Here is an 18,337-nt window from a genome sequence, read left to right as displayed (position 1 = left end):
CCTTCCAACCTGGGGATTTAACAGTGGGGGTCTACTACAGACCCCCCAACCAAGGGAAGGAGCTGGTCGTTCCTTAAGGAGACGATACTCGGGGCATAAGGGGTGACGATCCCAACAAGAAGCAAGGGGGGTAAGAGCGCCCAAAAGCCCCCCTGGCTCACCAAGGACGTCCGGGAATGCCCGGTTGCCAAAAAGGCAGCGTACACCCGGTGGAAGGGGGCGGCTATCTCCAAAGAGGGACATACCTCCACTGCTCGGGCCTGTAGGGAGGCTGTTAAGAAAGCTAAGGTGAACATAGAGCTAGGACTAGCGTCCAAGATCAAAGATAATAAAAAGTCCTTTTTCAAATATATAGGGAGGATGAAGAAGGCACCGGGAAATGTGGGGCCCCTGCAAGATACGCTGGGCAATCTGGTGGTTGCGCCAGAGGAGAAGGTAGACCTCTTTAAAAAATTCTTCACCTCCATTTTCTTGTGCAGGGACCAGGACTCCGCCACCATGATTCAAGATGAACTCAAGGGGAACACCTCCAGACCTAAGGTTGAGGAGGACTGGGTTAGAGTACTTCTGGAGGGGCTGGACGTGTTCAAATCAGCAGGTCCAGATGCTCTCCACCCCAGGGTGTTGAGGGAGCTAGCAGGGGTTATTGCAGGGCCCTTGGCATGGCTTTATGAGCGCTTGTGGTGCTCGGGCCAGGTGCCAGATAATTGGAAGATAGCCAATGTGGTCCCCATCTTTAAAAAAGGGAGGAGGGAGGACCCGGGCAACTATAGGCCCATCAGTCTTACCTCAATCCTGGGGAAACTCTTTGAGAAGATCATCAAGGAGCACATCTGTGATGGGCCGGCATCGGGGATGATGCTCAGGGGCAACCAGCATGATTTTATTAGGGGCAGGTTATGTCAGACCAACCTGATTACCTTTTATGATCAGGTCACAAAAGCATTGGATGCAGGTGTTGCCGTGGATGTAGACTTTCTGGACTTCAGCAAGGCCTTTGACACTGTCTCCCACCCCATCCTCATTAAAAAAACTGGGCGACTGTGGCATTGATACCTACACAGTCAGATGGATTGCAAATTGGCTGAAGGGTCATACTCAGAGGGTGGTGGTGGACGGGTCATATTTGACCTGGGGGGAAGTGGGCAGCGGAGTCCCCCAGGGCTCGGTCCTTGGGTCCGCACTGTTCAATTTCTTTATCAGCGATTTGGACGACGGGGTGAAAAGCAACCTGTTCAAATTTGCTGATGATACCAAAATTTGGGGTGAGGTGGGCACACTAGTAGGGAGGGAAAGACTGCAGCAAGACCTGGATAGGTTGCAGGGGTGGGCTAACAAAAACAGGATACATTTCAATACGGACAAGTGCAGGGTGCTGCACTTGAGCAGTAGTAACCGGCAGCACACTTATAAGATGGGAAACTCCCTTCTTGAGAGCACGGAGGCAGAAAGGGATCTTGGAGTCATCGTTGACTCCAAGATGAACACGGGCCGACAATGTGGGGTCATGGTTGACAGGGCCAACCGGACCCTATCGTGCATCCACAAGTGCATCTCAAGTAGGGCCAAGGAAGTAATCCTTCCCCTCTATGAGACACTGGTCAGGCCACAGCTGGAGTACTGTGTCCAGTTCTGGGCACCCCACTTCAAGAGGGATGTGGACAACATTGAGAGGGTCCAGAGGAGGGCCACTCACATGATCCGGGGACAGCAGGGCAGACCCTACAATGAGGGGTCGGACTCGATGATGGGGGGTCGGACTCGATGATCTATTGAGGTCCCTTCCGACCCTAACATCTATGAATCTATGAGAGGCTACGGGACCTGAACCTGTTCAGCCTTCACAAGAGAAGGCTGAGGGGGGACCTGGTGACCATCTGTAAACTCACTAGGGGGGACCAGAAGGGTTTGGGGGAGACCTTGTTTCCCCTAGCACCCCCCGGGATAACAAGGAATAACGGCCACAAGTTGTTGGAAAGTAGGTTTAAATTAGACATCCGTAAGAACTACTTCACAGTTAGGGCGGCTAGGATCTGGAACCAACTTCCAAGGGAAGTGGTGCTGGCTCCTACCCTGGGGGTCTTTAAGAAGCGGCTTGATGCCTACCTGGCTGGAGTCATTTGAGCCCAGTTTTCCTCCTGCCCAGGCAGGGGGTCGGACTTGAAGATCTACAAGGTCCCTTCCGACCCTACTTCTATGATTCTATGAGCCTACCAACTATGAAACTGGGGGTTTGTGAGATGCATGCAGTCTGGGAGTGGCTATCATGAAGCCTCCAGGCCCTTGGATCTGCCAATCCCAATACTGCACATTGCAGGAGGGCCTAAAAGGGTGCCATATGACACTCGCTGCCCATGCAGTTGAGGGAGTAGGGGAGATATGCCTATGTGGCAGGGAGTAGGGACCCCAGGGACTGTGCAAGGGGGGATCCTGGCGGCCTGCTGCATAGCATATATGCAGCCCGCTGCATGCTGGCACTGCATGCAGTCCCCACCCATGCATTAAATTCGGACAGCCCTGCATTAATAGATGCCACTGAATGATCTGCAGACAACTGTAGGAATGCTAGAATCTCGGAGCATCCCAACGAACACACACTTGTGGTTTGCAGCGCCTCAAATCCATTTGACGTGCTACAAACCTCACACTGAGGTGCCACAAACCATACCCATTTGCCATGCTGCTAATTTGCAGCATGGTGGGGTTTTTTGACACCAGGAGATCCCAGTGTCAAAAAAACCACCGTTGGAAAAAAAAAAGTGGCATCATGCCTCTGGCAGCAGCATGCACCACCAGAAAGGGAGCCTGGCCAGTCAGAGCAACATTCAGGTTGCCGGCCAGGCTCCAAGTGGCCAGATTGGTGCCACTGCTGACCCAGGAAGCCCCCAGGACCTCAGGTAAGGCTGCTGGGTGCACAGGTGCTGAGGGCTCAGCACCTGCATACAAAGTGGCCCTACCCCACCCGGGTCACTTGGCTGCACACCTGAGCGTGTGTGTAGGGGCGTGCCCAGGGACAGATAGCAGCAGCACATATTTGTTCTGTTGCTATTTGTCCCATGGGAAATGCACACCCCTTCACTTGTGCACTCTTTGGGATACACCCTCTGACCCTGTGAAATGAGGAACAATATAGAGATCCCATCAAGTATCTTCCCCTCGGATCAATAGGATTTTGATCACTGATGCCTAAAAAATTATCTGAAATTTGGAATAATTTAGATCCATCCTTCAAAACTTATCATTGTATAACAGATAGAAAAAAGCAGTGTCGGCAGATTAGAGTAAGGCTTTCGCAACCTCCATCAATTAATGTTCATCAAAAAAAGAATGATTTTTTTTTTTTAAAGTCTCCCTTCTATTTTAACATTTTTTTACGAAATAGTTTAAGTTAAAAGTTGAATTTTAGAATAATTTGACTGGCTTAACAGCTATTGCTTCTTACTCTCTATAATAATACAGACATCTACACACGTGTACATACATATATCTATAGGTGAAGCACAATAACTTTCATACTGACGGGACACAATATTTTGGCAGTATAGCAGCTGGTGGGTAGAGGCAGGGAATTCAATGTAAATAAGAGGGGGAGGGGTGATGGGCACAAAGGACAGATGTTAGGAGATCGAGTAACTGAACAATACCAATACAGAGGGACAGAGCAGAGAAAGATCCTGGTGGATGAGAAATACAGTAAGGCTACAGAAGGAACTAGATTTCACTGTCTCTGAGCAAGCTTGAGTTAATAATGCCATGTTATCTGTGCTAATGAATTTGTAATGTTTGTCATATAGAAGTGGTAGCATAACTGGGGTTGCCCTTTATTCTGAGCTGGTATGGAGCTGGTGTTATGGGACTCATCTGTAAAGATAGCTCTCCTAGATCTTGGTGTGTTTGGCTCCTTCTTGGGAACAGAGTTGGACTGGAGGGAAGCGAGGAACCAGTCTCTCTTTAGAAACAGGAGACTCCCTGTTATGTGGGTGTTTATGTATGTCTACATTTACTTCATTTCTCTGGGACGCATTTTCTTCAGAAAAAATTACATGCAGTGAAGCCATGAACTGCCTCTGCATGCAGTCAGCATATATGTGTAAGCAAGATAGATGAAAATGGGGCAGTGTAAATAGGAGGCTATTGATTTTCTGTTGCAGAAAATCAATCTCTTAAAAGTAAAAGCTTCATTTTTTTCCTAGCAAGTTTAAAAGCTAAGATTCTGATTTTTGTGAAAAACTGTATGGGCTTAATTTTTCACAGTCTGAACAATCCCACTGAAGGCAGCCAGATACTGACGGGTCTGATTAAACCTCACTGAAAGTGGTGAGTATAACAACCACTCTTCGTATGGGCACTGCCTAAAACAAAGGGCCATGTGAATCTACTTGGAACTGGAATTACTTGAGTAGATAGTTTTGCTGAGTATTGTTTGTGTGGGTGTGCGTGTGAAACAGGGAGAATGTGAGAAACAAACAGGAAGAGGCAGGGAAGAAACCTTCAGACATAGCCTGCGCCAGTTCATGTTAGTGGCTTTGAGAAAAGCCTAAAGAGAGGGTTTGTGGGTCAGAGGTTCGCTGAAAGAGCCTTACATCTTATATAAAGAAAGATCCTGTGGCTTGATCCTTCCTGTGTTCAGGAAAGCAGGGCTTTGTAAATAAACAAGATAACAAAGACATACCTTGATTCCATCACAGCAGCTCAGGGAGCCCGGGTCAGTGCCTGCTCTGACAACTCCACAGCCTCAGCCCCAGACAAGGGGCATGGCCAGCTGTGTCACTGCCGGCCACCGGTAGTGCTAGCTCCTCCCCAGGGGGGCCCTGGCCAGGAGCCCAAATGCTGTTCCCCACTGCCTGATGAGTCTGCCAGGAGCTGCTCATGCAGCTCTTCATCCCAGTCATCTGGCAGCCCTGTGCATCCTAAGCCTGGGCACCATGGGCTTGGTGGCAGCACAGGAGACTGGCAGGTCTGCAGGTGGAGAAGGGAGGGGTGGGGGGGCAACAAGGTGTGGAGCCATGCCAGCAAGAACTGCTAGGAACCTGGCCTGTCCCAGCCTGGAAACAAGCTAGGGGAGGCAGGCTGCCTGCGGCCAGCACCCAGTGGCCTGCCAGCCCTAGGGAGTGAGAAAGGATGGTGCTTGGCCTGAGTCCAGGCCTGTCTGCCTGATTTACCATGGTCCCTAGGCACCCGTGTATGCCTAACCCCTGATCTGAGGCCAGGCACTGCACAACCCCTGGAAAAGAGCATCTTATTTAAGAAATTCATAGATTCATAGATGTTAGGGTTGGAAGGGACCTCAATAGATCATCGAGTCCGACCCCCTGCATAGGCAGGAAAGAGTGCTGGGTTTAGATGACCCCAGCTAGATGCCTATCTAACCTCCTCTTGAAGACCCCCAGGGTAGGGGAGAGCACCACCTCCCTTGGGAGTCCATTCCAGACTTTGGCCACTCTAACTGTGAAGAAGTTCTTCCTAATGTCTAGTCTAAATCTGCTCTCTGCTAGCTTGTGGCCATTATTTCTTGTAACCCCCAGGGGCACCTTGGTGAATAAAACCTCACCAATTCCCTTCTGTGCCCCCGTGATGAACTTATAGGCAGCCACAAGGTCACCTCTCAACCTTCTCTTGCGGAGGCTGAAGAGGTCCAGGTGCCCTAGTCTCTCCTCACAGGGCTTGGCCTGCAAGCCCTTAACCATACGAGTGGCCCTTCTCTGGACCCTCTCCAGTTTATCCACATCCCTCCTGAAGTGCGGCACCCAAAATTGCACGCAGTACTCCAACTGCAGTCTGACCAGCGCCCGATAGAAGGGAAGTATCACCTCCTTGGATCTGTTCGTCATGCATCTGCTGATGCACGATAAAGTGCCATTAGCTTTTCTGATGACTTTGTCACACTGACAACTCACGTTCATCTTGGAGTCCACTAGGACTCCAAGATCCCTTTCTGCTTCCGTGCCACCAAATGTTCCAAACTCTCACAAACAGCTTCTTTCTCAACACTTTGCAGGCCCTGCAGCTGCACATGGAGGAGAGGCTGCAGTTGGCAGCTGGGATTAGGCCTCAGAGTCACTACCACCCATAGCCAGGGCCCTGGAGATGTGCCAGCTCTGCAGGAGGGTGACCCAGGATCAGATCCTCCTCCTGGACCAGCTGGTGATGACTGTGGAGGACTGGCAGGTGGACATGGAGGGCAAAGGATGTTGTCTTTCAGGACAGATGGTGGGTAAAGGATGTCACCCATGAGAACATGTGGGAATGGGCAGACCAGGAGTTCAGGGCACAGCTCCTGGCCATGGGGCATGAGTACGTGGAGGCTCTATGGGAGCAGGGTACAGTTGTGGCCGTGGTAGTGCAGGCCATGGAGGGGGAACCGCTGGGTGCTGGAAACCATCCTGGCCCTGGCAGTCACCTTTGTGCTGCCCACTGCCCTGCCCTTTACCCTAGCCCCACCTGCCCTCTGGCAGCCACCCACCGCTCAGCAGCAGTCCCACTGGTGGGCCTGGTTGGAAGTCCAGTGCCACCTCCACCAGCTGGGAGCCCCTGCCTTGCCCCAACCCCAGGCCTCCCACCACCCTGCCCTGCTCCCTGGGCCCAGTGCTGCTGCTTGCCCCAGATCCACATGAGAATAGAGCTGGAGCTGCCTGCAGCAGGGCCAGGAATGCATACCAGTCCTGCTGGCCCTGGCCATTGGCTGCTGGAGGGGGAGCCACTCACGCTGGAGGACCAGTAACCATTGTCACCGCTGGGCGAGCCCCCTGCCCACTAGACTCACCATGGTGTGTGCACCCATGGGGATATAATCAGAGGCTGAGGTGCTGGCCACCTGTACTCAGGCTCTGTCCACCCCTGAGGCACCCCCACCCCACAGCTGCGCACCCCAGGAGGACATGCACACAAACCATATTGTAAATAGTTTGCACAGGGAAGAAGGTGTTTTGTTGTTGGTGGGGAGGGGCTCTGGTATTTGGGAGGGAAGGAGGAGGGGGTCTGTTTGTTGCAAGGGTGATAAAGTGTTTTTCTGAGAACTATCTGCAATAAACATAGTGCTAGGGGTGGGTGGTGGGGTGGAGGTCTGTAGGCAGCTGCCCAGGTGGGCTACAGTGGGGAGTGCAGGAAGTAGTGGTTAGCCAGTGCCTCTCGCACCCAGTGCTTTGGCCTCCAGTGGTGTACAGCTTGCCTGGGGCCTTGGGAGTGGGAGGCAGGAGGGCTGCTGCTGTTGCTACCACCGCAACTGGTGTTGTCACTCCCAGGCATCACAGATTTCATAAACACTGGGGGCTGGAAGGGACCTTATGAGATCATCAGGTCCAGCCCCCCCGCCGTAGGTAAGAAGTCAGCTGGGATCAAGTGACCCCAGCAAGAAATACGTCCACCTGTTTTTTGAAGGAGTCCAGAGTAGGTGCTTGCACCACCTCTTGGGGGAGTTTTTTCCAGACCCTGGACATCACACCATAAAGAACTTTTTTCTTACATTGAGTCTAAATCAGCCTTCCTGGAGTTTATGGCCCTTAGACCTTGTTAGCCCTTGTGGAGCTCTGGTGAACAGGTGTTCTCCCAGGTCCTGATGTACCCCTCTTATGAAATTGTAGGCTGCCACAAAGTCCCCCCTGAGCCTTCTCTTCTCCAGAATAAAGAGTCCCAAGTTCCTCAGCCTCCTCATACGGCCTTCCCTCCAGGCCTTGGATCATATGAGTGGCTCTCCTCTGGACTCTATCAAGCTTCTCCACATCCTTCCTGAAGTGGGGGCCCAATACTGGATGCAGTACTCCAGTTGTGGTCTCTCCAGGCCTGAGTAAAGCAGGAGGATGACTTCCCTGGTTTTGCTTGAGATGCATTGGTGAATGCATGCCAGAGTTTGGTTAGCTTTGCCAGCCACAGCATCACATTGGTGGCTCATATTCATGTTGTGGTCAGTCAAGACCCCCCAAGTCCCTTTCGGTCAGGGTGCTAGTGAGCATAGCACTGCCAAGCCTGTAAGTATGTTGGGGGTTCTTCCTACCAAGGTGCAGCATCTTACAATTCTCTGAATTGAAGGCCATCAGGTTTTGGTCAGCCCACCTTGAGAGTGTGTCCAAGTCGGCTTGTATCCCTAGCCTGTCCTGCGGTGTGACCACCCTCCCCCATAATTTGGTATCGTCTGCGAACTTGGCCAGTTCACGTCTGACTCCCGAGTCCAGATCATTGATGAAGATGTTAAAGAATACCAGATAAAGTACCGAGCCCTGAGGGACTCCACTGGTCGCCCTGTACCACGTTGATTTGCTCTCATCAACTCTTTGGGTCTGACCCTGTAGCCAGTTGCCTAGTCATCAGAACGTATGATGATCAAGGCCACAGTTTAACCATGAGGACATCATGGGGAACTAGGTCAAAGGCCTTCTTGAAGTCCAGATATATGATGTCCACATCCCCTCCCTTGTCCAGGGCACATGTTACCTGATCATAGAAGATGAGGTTGGTCAGGCAAGACCTGCCAGTCACAGAGCCATGTTGGCTGGCATTTAGAAGCTTACCTTCTATTAGTCTGGTGTTGATGGATCCCTTGATAATTTTCTCCAGGATTTTTCCAGGGACGGACATAAGACTGATTGGTCTATAGTTCCCCGGGTCATCCCTTTCTTGTAGATAGGGACCATGTTGGCTCTTTTCCAGTCATCTGGGACCTGAGTCAAGCACCACAATTTTTCAAATATCTCTGCCAAGGGGGATGCAATGATGTCTGCCAGCTCCTTCAAGACTCTTGGGTGCATTCTGTCTGGGCTCGTGGACTTGTGAATGTCCAGTTTCTCAAGGTGTTCCTTCACCTGATCCACATTGATTTTGGGCCCATTGCCTAATCCCAGATTGGTTTGTGTTGTTCCTGACAGTGTGACCCTTCTGGGAAGTTGAAAAATGAATGCAAAAAGTCATTTAGGAGACAGGCTCTTTCTTGGGCATCGGATGTCAGTTGCCCCATTGGATCTCACAGGGGTCCAATTCTATCTTTGTTCTTTTTGTGACTTTCCACATATCTGAAGAAGGACATTTTGTTGTCCTTGATTCCCATAGCAAGCCTAAGTTTAATTTGTGCCTTGGGTTTTCTCGACCACTCTCCACAGGTGCAGGTGAGTGGAGAGTAATCCTCTTTGGTAATGCTTCCTGTTTTCCAGCTGGTGTAGGCTACTCTTTTGAGCTTAATAAGGTCCAACAGTTGCTTATTCAGCCATTGGGGCTTCCTTGCCTGTTGACTGCATGTCTTGTGAGATTGTATGGCTTTGCCCTATGCTTCAAGGGTTATGTATTTGAGAGATGACTATTCCTCATGTACTACCTTTTCGGTGGGAGGGGGGTATGGCCTCTAATTGCCTGGCTGACCAATTCCCTCAGTTTGCAAAAGTCAGCCTTCCCAAAGTTAAGGACTTCTGTTTTACTGAGGGGTTTTCCTGCTCTTTGGTGAATTAAGATGGTGACCGATTTATGGTCGCTGTCACCAAGCTTCCCCTCAATCCACAGATCACTTACCAGGTCCTCCCCTTTGGCCAGGACCAGATCAAGCAATGCCTCTCCCCTAGTTGGCCCGTAGACCTCCTGGGTTAGGTAGAGGTCATTGATGCATGTGAGAAAGCTACTTGACCTGTCAGGTTTGTCCTGCTCATTCCAAGAGATGTCAGGGAATGAGAAGTCCCCCATGATGATCATGTATCAGGAGCACACTGCTTCAAGCAGTTCCCTATTGAATTCCTGATCTAGTTCTATCTCTTGGTGGGGAAGTCTATGTAGACTCCTGCAAGTAAGTCACCCTCCCCATATTCTCCTCATATCTTGACCGAGACTTTCCCGTGGGCTGCCCAAGTTATTGGTAGTACAGCTGACATGACCTGGGTTAGAACTGTTAGTAGACTGCCTGTCCACCAGCAGTCTCAATTTAAAGCCATGTCAGGAAGGTCAGCCATTCTGGCTGAGAAGAGCTTCTTCTCTTTCCAGGTGAGGTGGAGGCCATCCCTTCCCAACAGTCCACTCTCTCCGAAGTGTGGACTGTGGTCAAAAAAGCCAAACCCCTCACAATGGCACCATCGCCGGAGTCTTCTATTCTGAATCTACCAATGCACCTATCCCTCTGAAGCCCATGTCCTGCGACAGTTTTCTCTTCCATCCTCCCTATCTGTGCCCCCAGACCCTCGAGCCCAGCTCCTGGAGCCCTGTAGTTACGCATGGCCTGGCCTGGAATTCTCCGTGCCGTATCACTGGTGCCCACATGGATGAGTAGCGTGAGATGGTGGTTGAAGGGCTAGATGAATTTTGGGGATCCTCTCCGTCACCTCCCAGACATGAGCTCCAGGCAGGCAGAAGACTTCACGGGGTTCAGGGCAACAGATCGCTCCCTCATTCCCCCTAAGGAGGGAGTCACCCACCATGATAACTTTGAGCCTTCTTCTAGGCACAGGTGTAGGTGGCCCTGCATCCTCACATGCTGGAGCTGTCAGTATGGCTGGCTCTGTCAATGCGAGAGGAGCAAAGTGGTTGTACAGCTCCAGGGGAGTGGTAACCCTGGTGCTGCACATCTTTGGGCTGGAGACAATCCTCATCCAGGCAACCCCAGGCTGGACTTGGTAGTGTTTCCTTAGTTCCACCACTCTGTCATGAACCATCAGGTGCAGATCCTGAAAGAAAGAGTCCAGCTTCTGCTCCGGATCTCTAATAGAGCACAGCCGCTGGACTCCGTTGCCTGGAGTTCCCTAATCTGGCACTCCAGAGCCTCTACCATTGAGCACATACCACAAGGGGAGGTATGAATGCCCCCAAACCCAGCTGCCTGCAGTCTTGCTAGGCAGCCTCCACATGGAGCCAGGGGCTCCATCTGAGTGGAGACCAGGGCCATGGGTCCCGCCTGGGTGGGGGCAGGGACCACAGGCTCCATTTGGGTTTAGGCCGGAACCATGGGCTCCGTTCAGGTGGAGACCCTGGTGGTGTCAGAACAGGAGAGTCCAGATGCAGGAGGGAGCCTCAGGGTGCGAAGCGTCCCACCCACCATGGTCCTTGTAGTAGTTTGGCTGCTACTGTGCAGACCCTTGGCTACAGCTCAGTGTCTGGAGCCTCGAGCCCTCCGGCTCTCCCTCCTATGCAAACTCCCACGCTAACTCCCACGCCAGGCAGACAAGCAAACCTGTTTGTGCTTCCTGTTCGCGCGACTCCCTGGGGGGCTAGGCAAGGTAGGAGCCGGGGCATCCTCTGACCACTGCACCTTCTCCACCCAGGCCTCGCAGAAGAGATCCCTCCAGACCTTGCAGATGTTATGCAGCTCATAGGTATTATGCGACGATAACCTGGGGGATGTCCTCAGTGAACTCAAAGTAGGTGGTGATTGTGTGCCAGCATCTCTTGAGAAGGCTGAAGGCATCTCCACCAGCGCGTGGGTATGGCCCAGGTTCCAGTTGAAGTGGGTCTGACGGGGATCCAGCTGGCTGATGTATAGCTGCAGGAGCAGGTAGGCAGGGTTCGATGAGGAGAGGTGGGACCACCATAGCATCCAGCTGGAGGTCTGGCACCCGCAGTGTAAAGTGCCCACTCTGCACCAGGCCTGGCACAGTGGAGTTCCGAAACAACATGCAGGTACTCGTGGGCACTGGCCGCCCAGCCAGCATTCGTGTTGGTGAAGGCACCGTGGCAATTGACGGCCTGGAGCATAATGGAGTGAAAGTCCCTCTGGCTGTAGTAGGGGTGGTCCCTGGGGCATGGTCAGGTCATGGAAATGTGGGGCCCATTCAGGGCCCTGATGCACTGGGGGAATCCCAGGGCATGGAACCCCGCCATCACCTCCAGGGTGTCATGCACCCAGAGCACATTCTGGAGGGCACCACATACCTCCAAGATAGTCTCCCTGGTAGTCACCTGGCCCTTGCAGAAGAGGTGGCCCACATAGCGGAGGTTGACAGGCACAGCCAGCTTCAGTGGGCCGGTGATGAACCAGGTGTGCAGGGGGACGAGGCAGCTGCATCTTTGTGTTCTGCCATTCCAGATGTGTACAGAGCTGCTCCAGGAGATCCAGAAAGGTGGCCTGGATCATATGGAGTGCCTCCAGCCACTGCTTGTCATCTCAGGTATGCTGGATGAAGTGCAGCCACAAGTCCTGGCTGGTCTAGCAGGCCCTGAGGTGGTGGGGCTGGAGGCCCAGGAGGGTGAGGGTGGCCCCAGCGGTGGTGTCCTAGAGCCCATAGTCAGTGTCTCTGCCACGGTCTGGCCAGCAGGGCCAGTGTGGTGGCCAGCAGAAGCCCAGGGCACTGGGCATTGCTGCTAGGGGCAGCAGCTGGAGCAGCCATGGTCCAGGGAGGCAGAGGCTGCAGCATGAGAGCTGCCACATTTTGCCCCTATGCTTTGCATGCTGCTCCTGGCCAAAAACACTGCTAGCCAAGGAGAAGAGAATGGGGCTGCTTTTAAAGATGGCCTCCAACCACAAACAGCTGAGTCTGGAGCCTCCAGTTCCCCCTTGTGGTGGTGGGGGCCTGTTGCAGGAAGCGGAGTCAGTTTGCTGCTAGGAGCAGCAAATCTGCTCCCACGTCTCTGCATGTGTAGACGCCTACCCGGGAGCCTTTACTTGTCAGTAGTTTACTTGCAAGTAAACTGGTCCTGCATCAAATGTACATGTAGACACACCTGCTGAGTAGTACTTTGCTAGTCAAGGGCCAGGTCATACAAACAAAGTGGAGTTTACTAAAGCAGTGATTCTCAACCAGGGTGCCATGACATCATGGGGCCTTTTGAGAGCATTTCAAGGGTGCCATAGTGTGCTATACAATGTTAGCATTATTAGGTGTGCAAACATGATAAATTCAGAGTTTTCAAGTAGGAATCCATTATGTTAAAAACATTCTGACCTGCTGGGATCTTTCTGAGTTTTTTGCAACAGAAGAATTCCTCTGTTTTTCTGTAGTCAAAAAAAAAAAAACAGAAGAAGAAAGTGAAAACTAAGAACTGAAGTTTTCTTAATGGTGCCTTGAATCTACCAAAGGGTGCCTTTGGTCTATCAAAGAGTGCCTCAGGTCTGAGAAAGTAAAGAATCATTGCAATAAAGATAGTCAGACTTTATGCTGATAGTATAAGACTTCACTACACTGTATATGCTGGCAGAATCAGACCCTAAGGTATTTGTATGTGAATATTAGTTATTGTGCATTCATCATCTTAAGTTTATTCATAGCATGTATTCCTGGGTATAATTATGTTAATCTCATAACAGTTTCCTACAACAGGCTGATAATATTAATGCCTCATAATGGCTGTAAAGGGGTCATCATGAGGCATCTTATTGCAAATCTGTATTGCAGCTTCAAAAGGAACTACTATAGTCTACCCTAAAAAGTGCATTATAAAATAAATAGAAATTCATTAAAAGCAACATGTATTGTAAGTGTATCGCATATGCCTTAGACTTGTGCAGCAGGGTTGATTGTGTAGTTTAGGAAGAGGTTAGGAAAAGGCTTGTATGGGATGGTTTGGAGAGAGATGATCCTACCTCAGGCACGGGGTTGGACTAGCTGACCTGCAGAGGTCGCTTCCAGGCTTACTTTTTATGATTCTATGATAACAGAAATTGGCAATACTTGCCATCTGTATTTTCTGGTGCACTTAGAATGAATTCATTTGTTGTACATTCCCAACATACACTCCTGCAGGCTTCTGATGAACAACTGCATTCTACTGGACTGCTCAGATAAGAGAAGCTAGCTAGCAGTGATAAGGAGTCGATCAGCATGCTTTTTTCAATGCAGTGCTGGGAAGAAGGAACCATCTACTTAAAGTCCCGAGTTCTACTGTCCCTTTATCCATTCTTCTTGTGTCCTAGAAAGGTGACTTTAGATTTGCTACACTAAACAGGAATTTTCTTTGCTATCTCACCATTATTCAGGGAACAGAGCATGAAATCCTCATGCTCATCATCCTCCACAGGGATATTTTGATGGTGAAATTCAGAGGGAGACAGTGGTTTGAAAGACCTGAGTGATTCTGGCTGATTGTCAGTGAAGTATAGGGCATTCAGAGAATTTTCTAGTGTGTCCAATGCCCAATGTAAAATAAATCAACTAGGGAGGGTCACTGAAGTGACTTGGAAACAAATCACAGATCCTGTAATGACCACATTATATTGAGACAAAATGGGGAATCTTTTTCAAGTGTAGCTAGTCTGACAGAAAATTCATAAAAGAATACCACAGAGAATAATTTTATACAAGGAAGGTATCTTTGAAATCCCTTCTTAATAATCTGTTTTACACAATGCCTGCAAGATGTTTGACTGGAGGAAAGCCACTTGATACTTGAAAGCTTTTCCAACAGCTCTCCCAACTTACAGCTGGTACAATAAAAGATATCAGAAAAGAATCCTTGCCTCATACACTTCTAGGACCATCACAGCTACAATAAAATTCCAGTCCTCTTATAAGAAGTTTCCAATTTATGACTAAGTTGAAAGCCATTTAAAAACAGTTAAAATTGAACTGCAAATGTAAGTAAGAATTTACAATGTAATCATTTCCCCGTCTCTCATTCTGTCTATTGCTTATCTTAGATTCCAAATTCGCCATGACAGGGACCACGTCATCCTTTGTGTTTATATATTGCCAAGTAAAGATTTTACCCCAAGTCTTTGATCCCTCCTGTAATAGAAATTTAAAAACAAAAGTAACACTCTGATTACATATCAGGCCTGTGTGAAAAGGGAAGCATTTGATTTGGATTCAGATTCAGCTGATTCAGAGGGCAGTGATTCAACTCGGAGATTTAGATCGCTGTCCAGAATCAATTCAGGCAAATCAGCTTCGGAAAGTTCGACAGTAATTTGGAGAGATTCAGTGATTCAGACTGGCCGGGGAGAGGCAGGCACAGCCAGGTGGCTGCAGGTTCTCCCATGACTCCTCCGGCTCTGCCTGCCTCTTCCCCGGCAGGGGGAGCAGCGGGAGAAGACCCCATGGCTGTCCTGCCTGGCCCCATCCCCCACCTACCCCAGCCTAGTTCTGGTACTTGGGGCCTCTGGGCACTCATGGAAGAGCCTCCTGTGTAGCAGGACAGTGGTGGGCAGCGGGGATTGCCCCCCCTCCCCCGCCTGACAGTTGTCCCATGGCACAGGTGCAATGCGATTCAGCAGGTGCTGTGCACTGCCTGGGAGCTGGGGCTGCTAGGGCTGGGCGATGCTGGGCTCTAGCTGACATGTGGAGCCGCCCCAGCTCCTAGACAGCACGTGGTGCCTTGCCAAGCCATGCTGCACCTGCTACGCAAGTACCAGGCAGGGGAGCGATCCCTGCTGCCCCCCACTGCCCCATGATGCATGGCGGGGGCTCTGCCATGAGCCCTCAGAGGCCCTGAAGGCCACTGCCAGAGATGATGAGTGTGGGGCTTTTTTGTTTTTTTTAAAGTGCTGGGAGGATGGGCTGAGTGCGGGATGGGGCTGGGCAGGGCAACCATGGGGGCTTCTTCTGCATCTCCTTCAGCTGTGCCTGCCTCTGCCCTAGTGTGGGGAGCCACGTGGCCTGTGCCCTGCTGCCGCTTGCCCAGCTGGCACGAGGCGGGGGTGGCATGATGCAGCTTTGGCTTTCTCTGGGTGGCAGCAGGGCAGAGCTCCTGCTCCCAGTGCTACTGCGCCCTCATCAGCACTGGGAGTGGGGGCTCTGCCCTGCCACCACTTGCCAGCCAGCACAGGGGATGTGGGTGCAGCAGCACTGAGAGCAAGGGCTATGCCCTGCTGCCACTTGCCCCCTTCCACCTGGAGCAAGCCGTGCCCACATCCTGCCCCACCCCCACACCAACTGAGCAAGCAGCAGCAGCAGGGCAGAGCCCCCACTCCCAGCATTACCATGCCTGCATCCCACCCCCACTTCCCCAAGTAATGTGCCCTCCCCCCCGCCCCCCCCAGCTGGGCAGCTTGCCCAAGCCCCAATCCCTCCATCCCCCACTCTCCTTTCCTCTCTCCTCCCCCAACCCCAAACAGACTTACCAGCTGGAGGCAGCTGTGTCAACTGCCTGTTTAGTCTATGGCTAAATCCCCAAAGCAGCCAAATCTTTTCTGAATCAATTCGGATGCTTCAAATCAATTCAGAGCTTTTAATTAGTCTCCCGATTCAATTCAGATTTGGAGATTCAGTCCCCGAATTGGGCTGAATCTCCTCTGAATTCAATCAGCTACCAAAGCTTTGCACGGCCCTATTACATACTTCTCCAATTGTGGGTCTCAGTCTTATACTTGATGCAGTGCCATTAAGCTATTAAGTGAGCATTTTATGGGAGAAAATGTGTGGATACAGAACCATGTTCTTGTCTAGCAATGGAAAACAAGCATCAAGACTATCCTTCACCTAGCCTATCATCATTATAGCCAAGTCTCTCTATTTTGGGAAAATGATACAGGTTAAATATTTGTAGCATTCCAATTAATATTTGTAAAGCAAACAGGCGCATATTTGGAATATGGGTCACACCAACAGAAAGGGTTTTGGAGTCTTACTGCTTCATGGCCTGTCAAAACTTCCATTATTACCTAGAAAAAGTACAGATTAAAGTTAGACTATTTTAAAAAGATAAAATATTAATCAACCATGAATAAGTAACTGCTTCTATTACCTATTATAATGAGTTCATTTTTTTACCAAATAGTTTTATGCTTTATTACGTTTTCTCTGTATTACATGAAAACCGTTGTACAATACTCTATTTAACATGAAACCAAATAAGCCTACAAGTTAAAAGCTAATACATTTTTCTCCCCAGAAATATCTGCTAATGAAGGATTTGTTGCTTATTTGATAGAAATTGATACATGCAATACCTACTGTAAAATTATATATATATATGTCAAAGACAGTCTACACTGCCTTAGGAACTCCTCTGGCATGTATCTCCAGAATTTCATGATGTTGCTATCTGTACTTATAGTATTGCTTTGATATATCACATAGGATTTCAGATGTGGCATGGCAAAATCGGATAAATTTGGTTGAAGATGGCCATCTAAAAATATGTTTGTGTTGGGACTTAATATATATATATATTTAATTGAGGCAAATTAAATTCAAATACTCTCATTAGCCAAATACATAGGAGCCTTCCTTTTCACCAGGCATGTTTTATTGTGTATTTAGGCCTCAGTCCAGCAAACCAGTTACCTGTAACAAGCTGAATAGTACCACTGACCTCAATGAATAGTAGACTACTTAAGTAATTTTAAAACACTTAAGTTAAACACACACTTAAGTAACATGGACTAGCAGAAGTGTTCTGTATCTATTATTAGATAGTCAGTTATTACGCTGATTTCTTCCATTGTAACTCCCCCTTTCAGTTGCTCATAATTTATAAAACCAAATTCCTGTTGGTCAGAAATTTTTCTACACTTGATCTCAGCCCAAAGGCAGATCCTATACATTATTCCCTTAAAAACAAAATCAGTTCAGCCATATTTGCATTATTTAGGACAGTGATTCTCAACCTTGAGATCCTTTCAAAGGTGCCATGGGGTGCCACAGTGTTAGCCATGTTTGGGTTTATCTTGTGAATCCTGTTTGTCAACCTTATATTTCAAATAGAAATGCATAGCTGTGTTTTTTTCCGAGTTCTTAGCAATAGAAAAATCTATTCTTTTTCTGTAGGCAAAAAAGCATAAAAACTAAGGCTGCTTAGAGATGTCCAAAAAAACCCAAAAATGATCCTTTACTTTAAACTCGGCACACTGAGCATGGCACATGCCCAGAAGAGGCATTGCATTAGTTTGACCTGGCTTACCCAATGTCTGTATAGATTGGGCACGTCAGCAGGGCTTTTTGGCACTTTTATCAAATAGCTGATTGAATCAGCTTTAGATAAAAGCCCCAAAAAGCCCCACTGAAGCATTCAATGTATACAGATGCTGGGGAGCCGGGTTCGAACTAATGTGCTTCCTCTTCCGGTAAAGTGCTGCTTTGGTGGGTAGTGGGGTGGGTTCCACGTCTGTCAGTACTCTAAGAGCTGGCATTCTGCAAGAGGTGGCTTGAGTTTACCTAAAAAGGTTAAGAACCACTGATCTAGGGACAGAAAAATGCTATGACCATGACCCCCATGGAATTTTGCACTCACCTAATTAAAAATGCCCGGAGTTAGAAACTGCAGCATTCAACCCCCTAAACACTGATGCCCCACTGATGTCAATGACATCATTCATTCACATCTTGACTCACTGCTTCACCAGGTATGGAGGCTGTGAGCAGGGACCAGTGCCTTGACACGTAGGTGACTTGTAGCTAACCCTCTGTTGCACCATGGCCTGAAATGGACCTTCTGGGCCACTCTCCTTGGCATACCTGTCAGTACATGGCTCATTTTTTACTTATACCATCCACAGATTTTA

At 49.6% G+C, this 18,337-nt stretch overlaps 1 protein-coding gene across 1 annotated transcript; it reads right to left on the bottom strand.

Annotated features, from left to right (window-relative positions):
• Nucleotides 1-13,834: 13,834 nt before the first annotated feature.
• On the bottom strand, nucleotides 13,835-17,020 carry IRAK3 (interleukin 1 receptor associated kinase 3; the record flags this gene model as incomplete). The annotated part of the gene is made up of 2 exons (XM_019491316.2): nucleotides 13,835-14,033; nucleotides 16,788-17,020. Coding segments are annotated over 2 exons (432 nt in total), but the record flags the coding sequence as incomplete, so codon positions are not given.
• Between the last annotated feature and the right edge of the window lie 1,317 nt (nucleotides 17,021-18,337).

The sequence above is a fragment of the Alligator mississippiensis genome, chromosome 4 (assembly GCF_030867095.1).
Source record: "Alligator mississippiensis isolate rAllMis1 chromosome 4, rAllMis1, whole genome shotgun sequence".
Classification (NCBI taxonomy): domain Eukaryota; kingdom Metazoa; phylum Chordata; order Crocodylia; family Alligatoridae; genus Alligator; species Alligator mississippiensis.
Note: the sequence above shows the minus strand (reverse complement) of the source record. Positions and strands in the feature narration are given on the sequence as shown.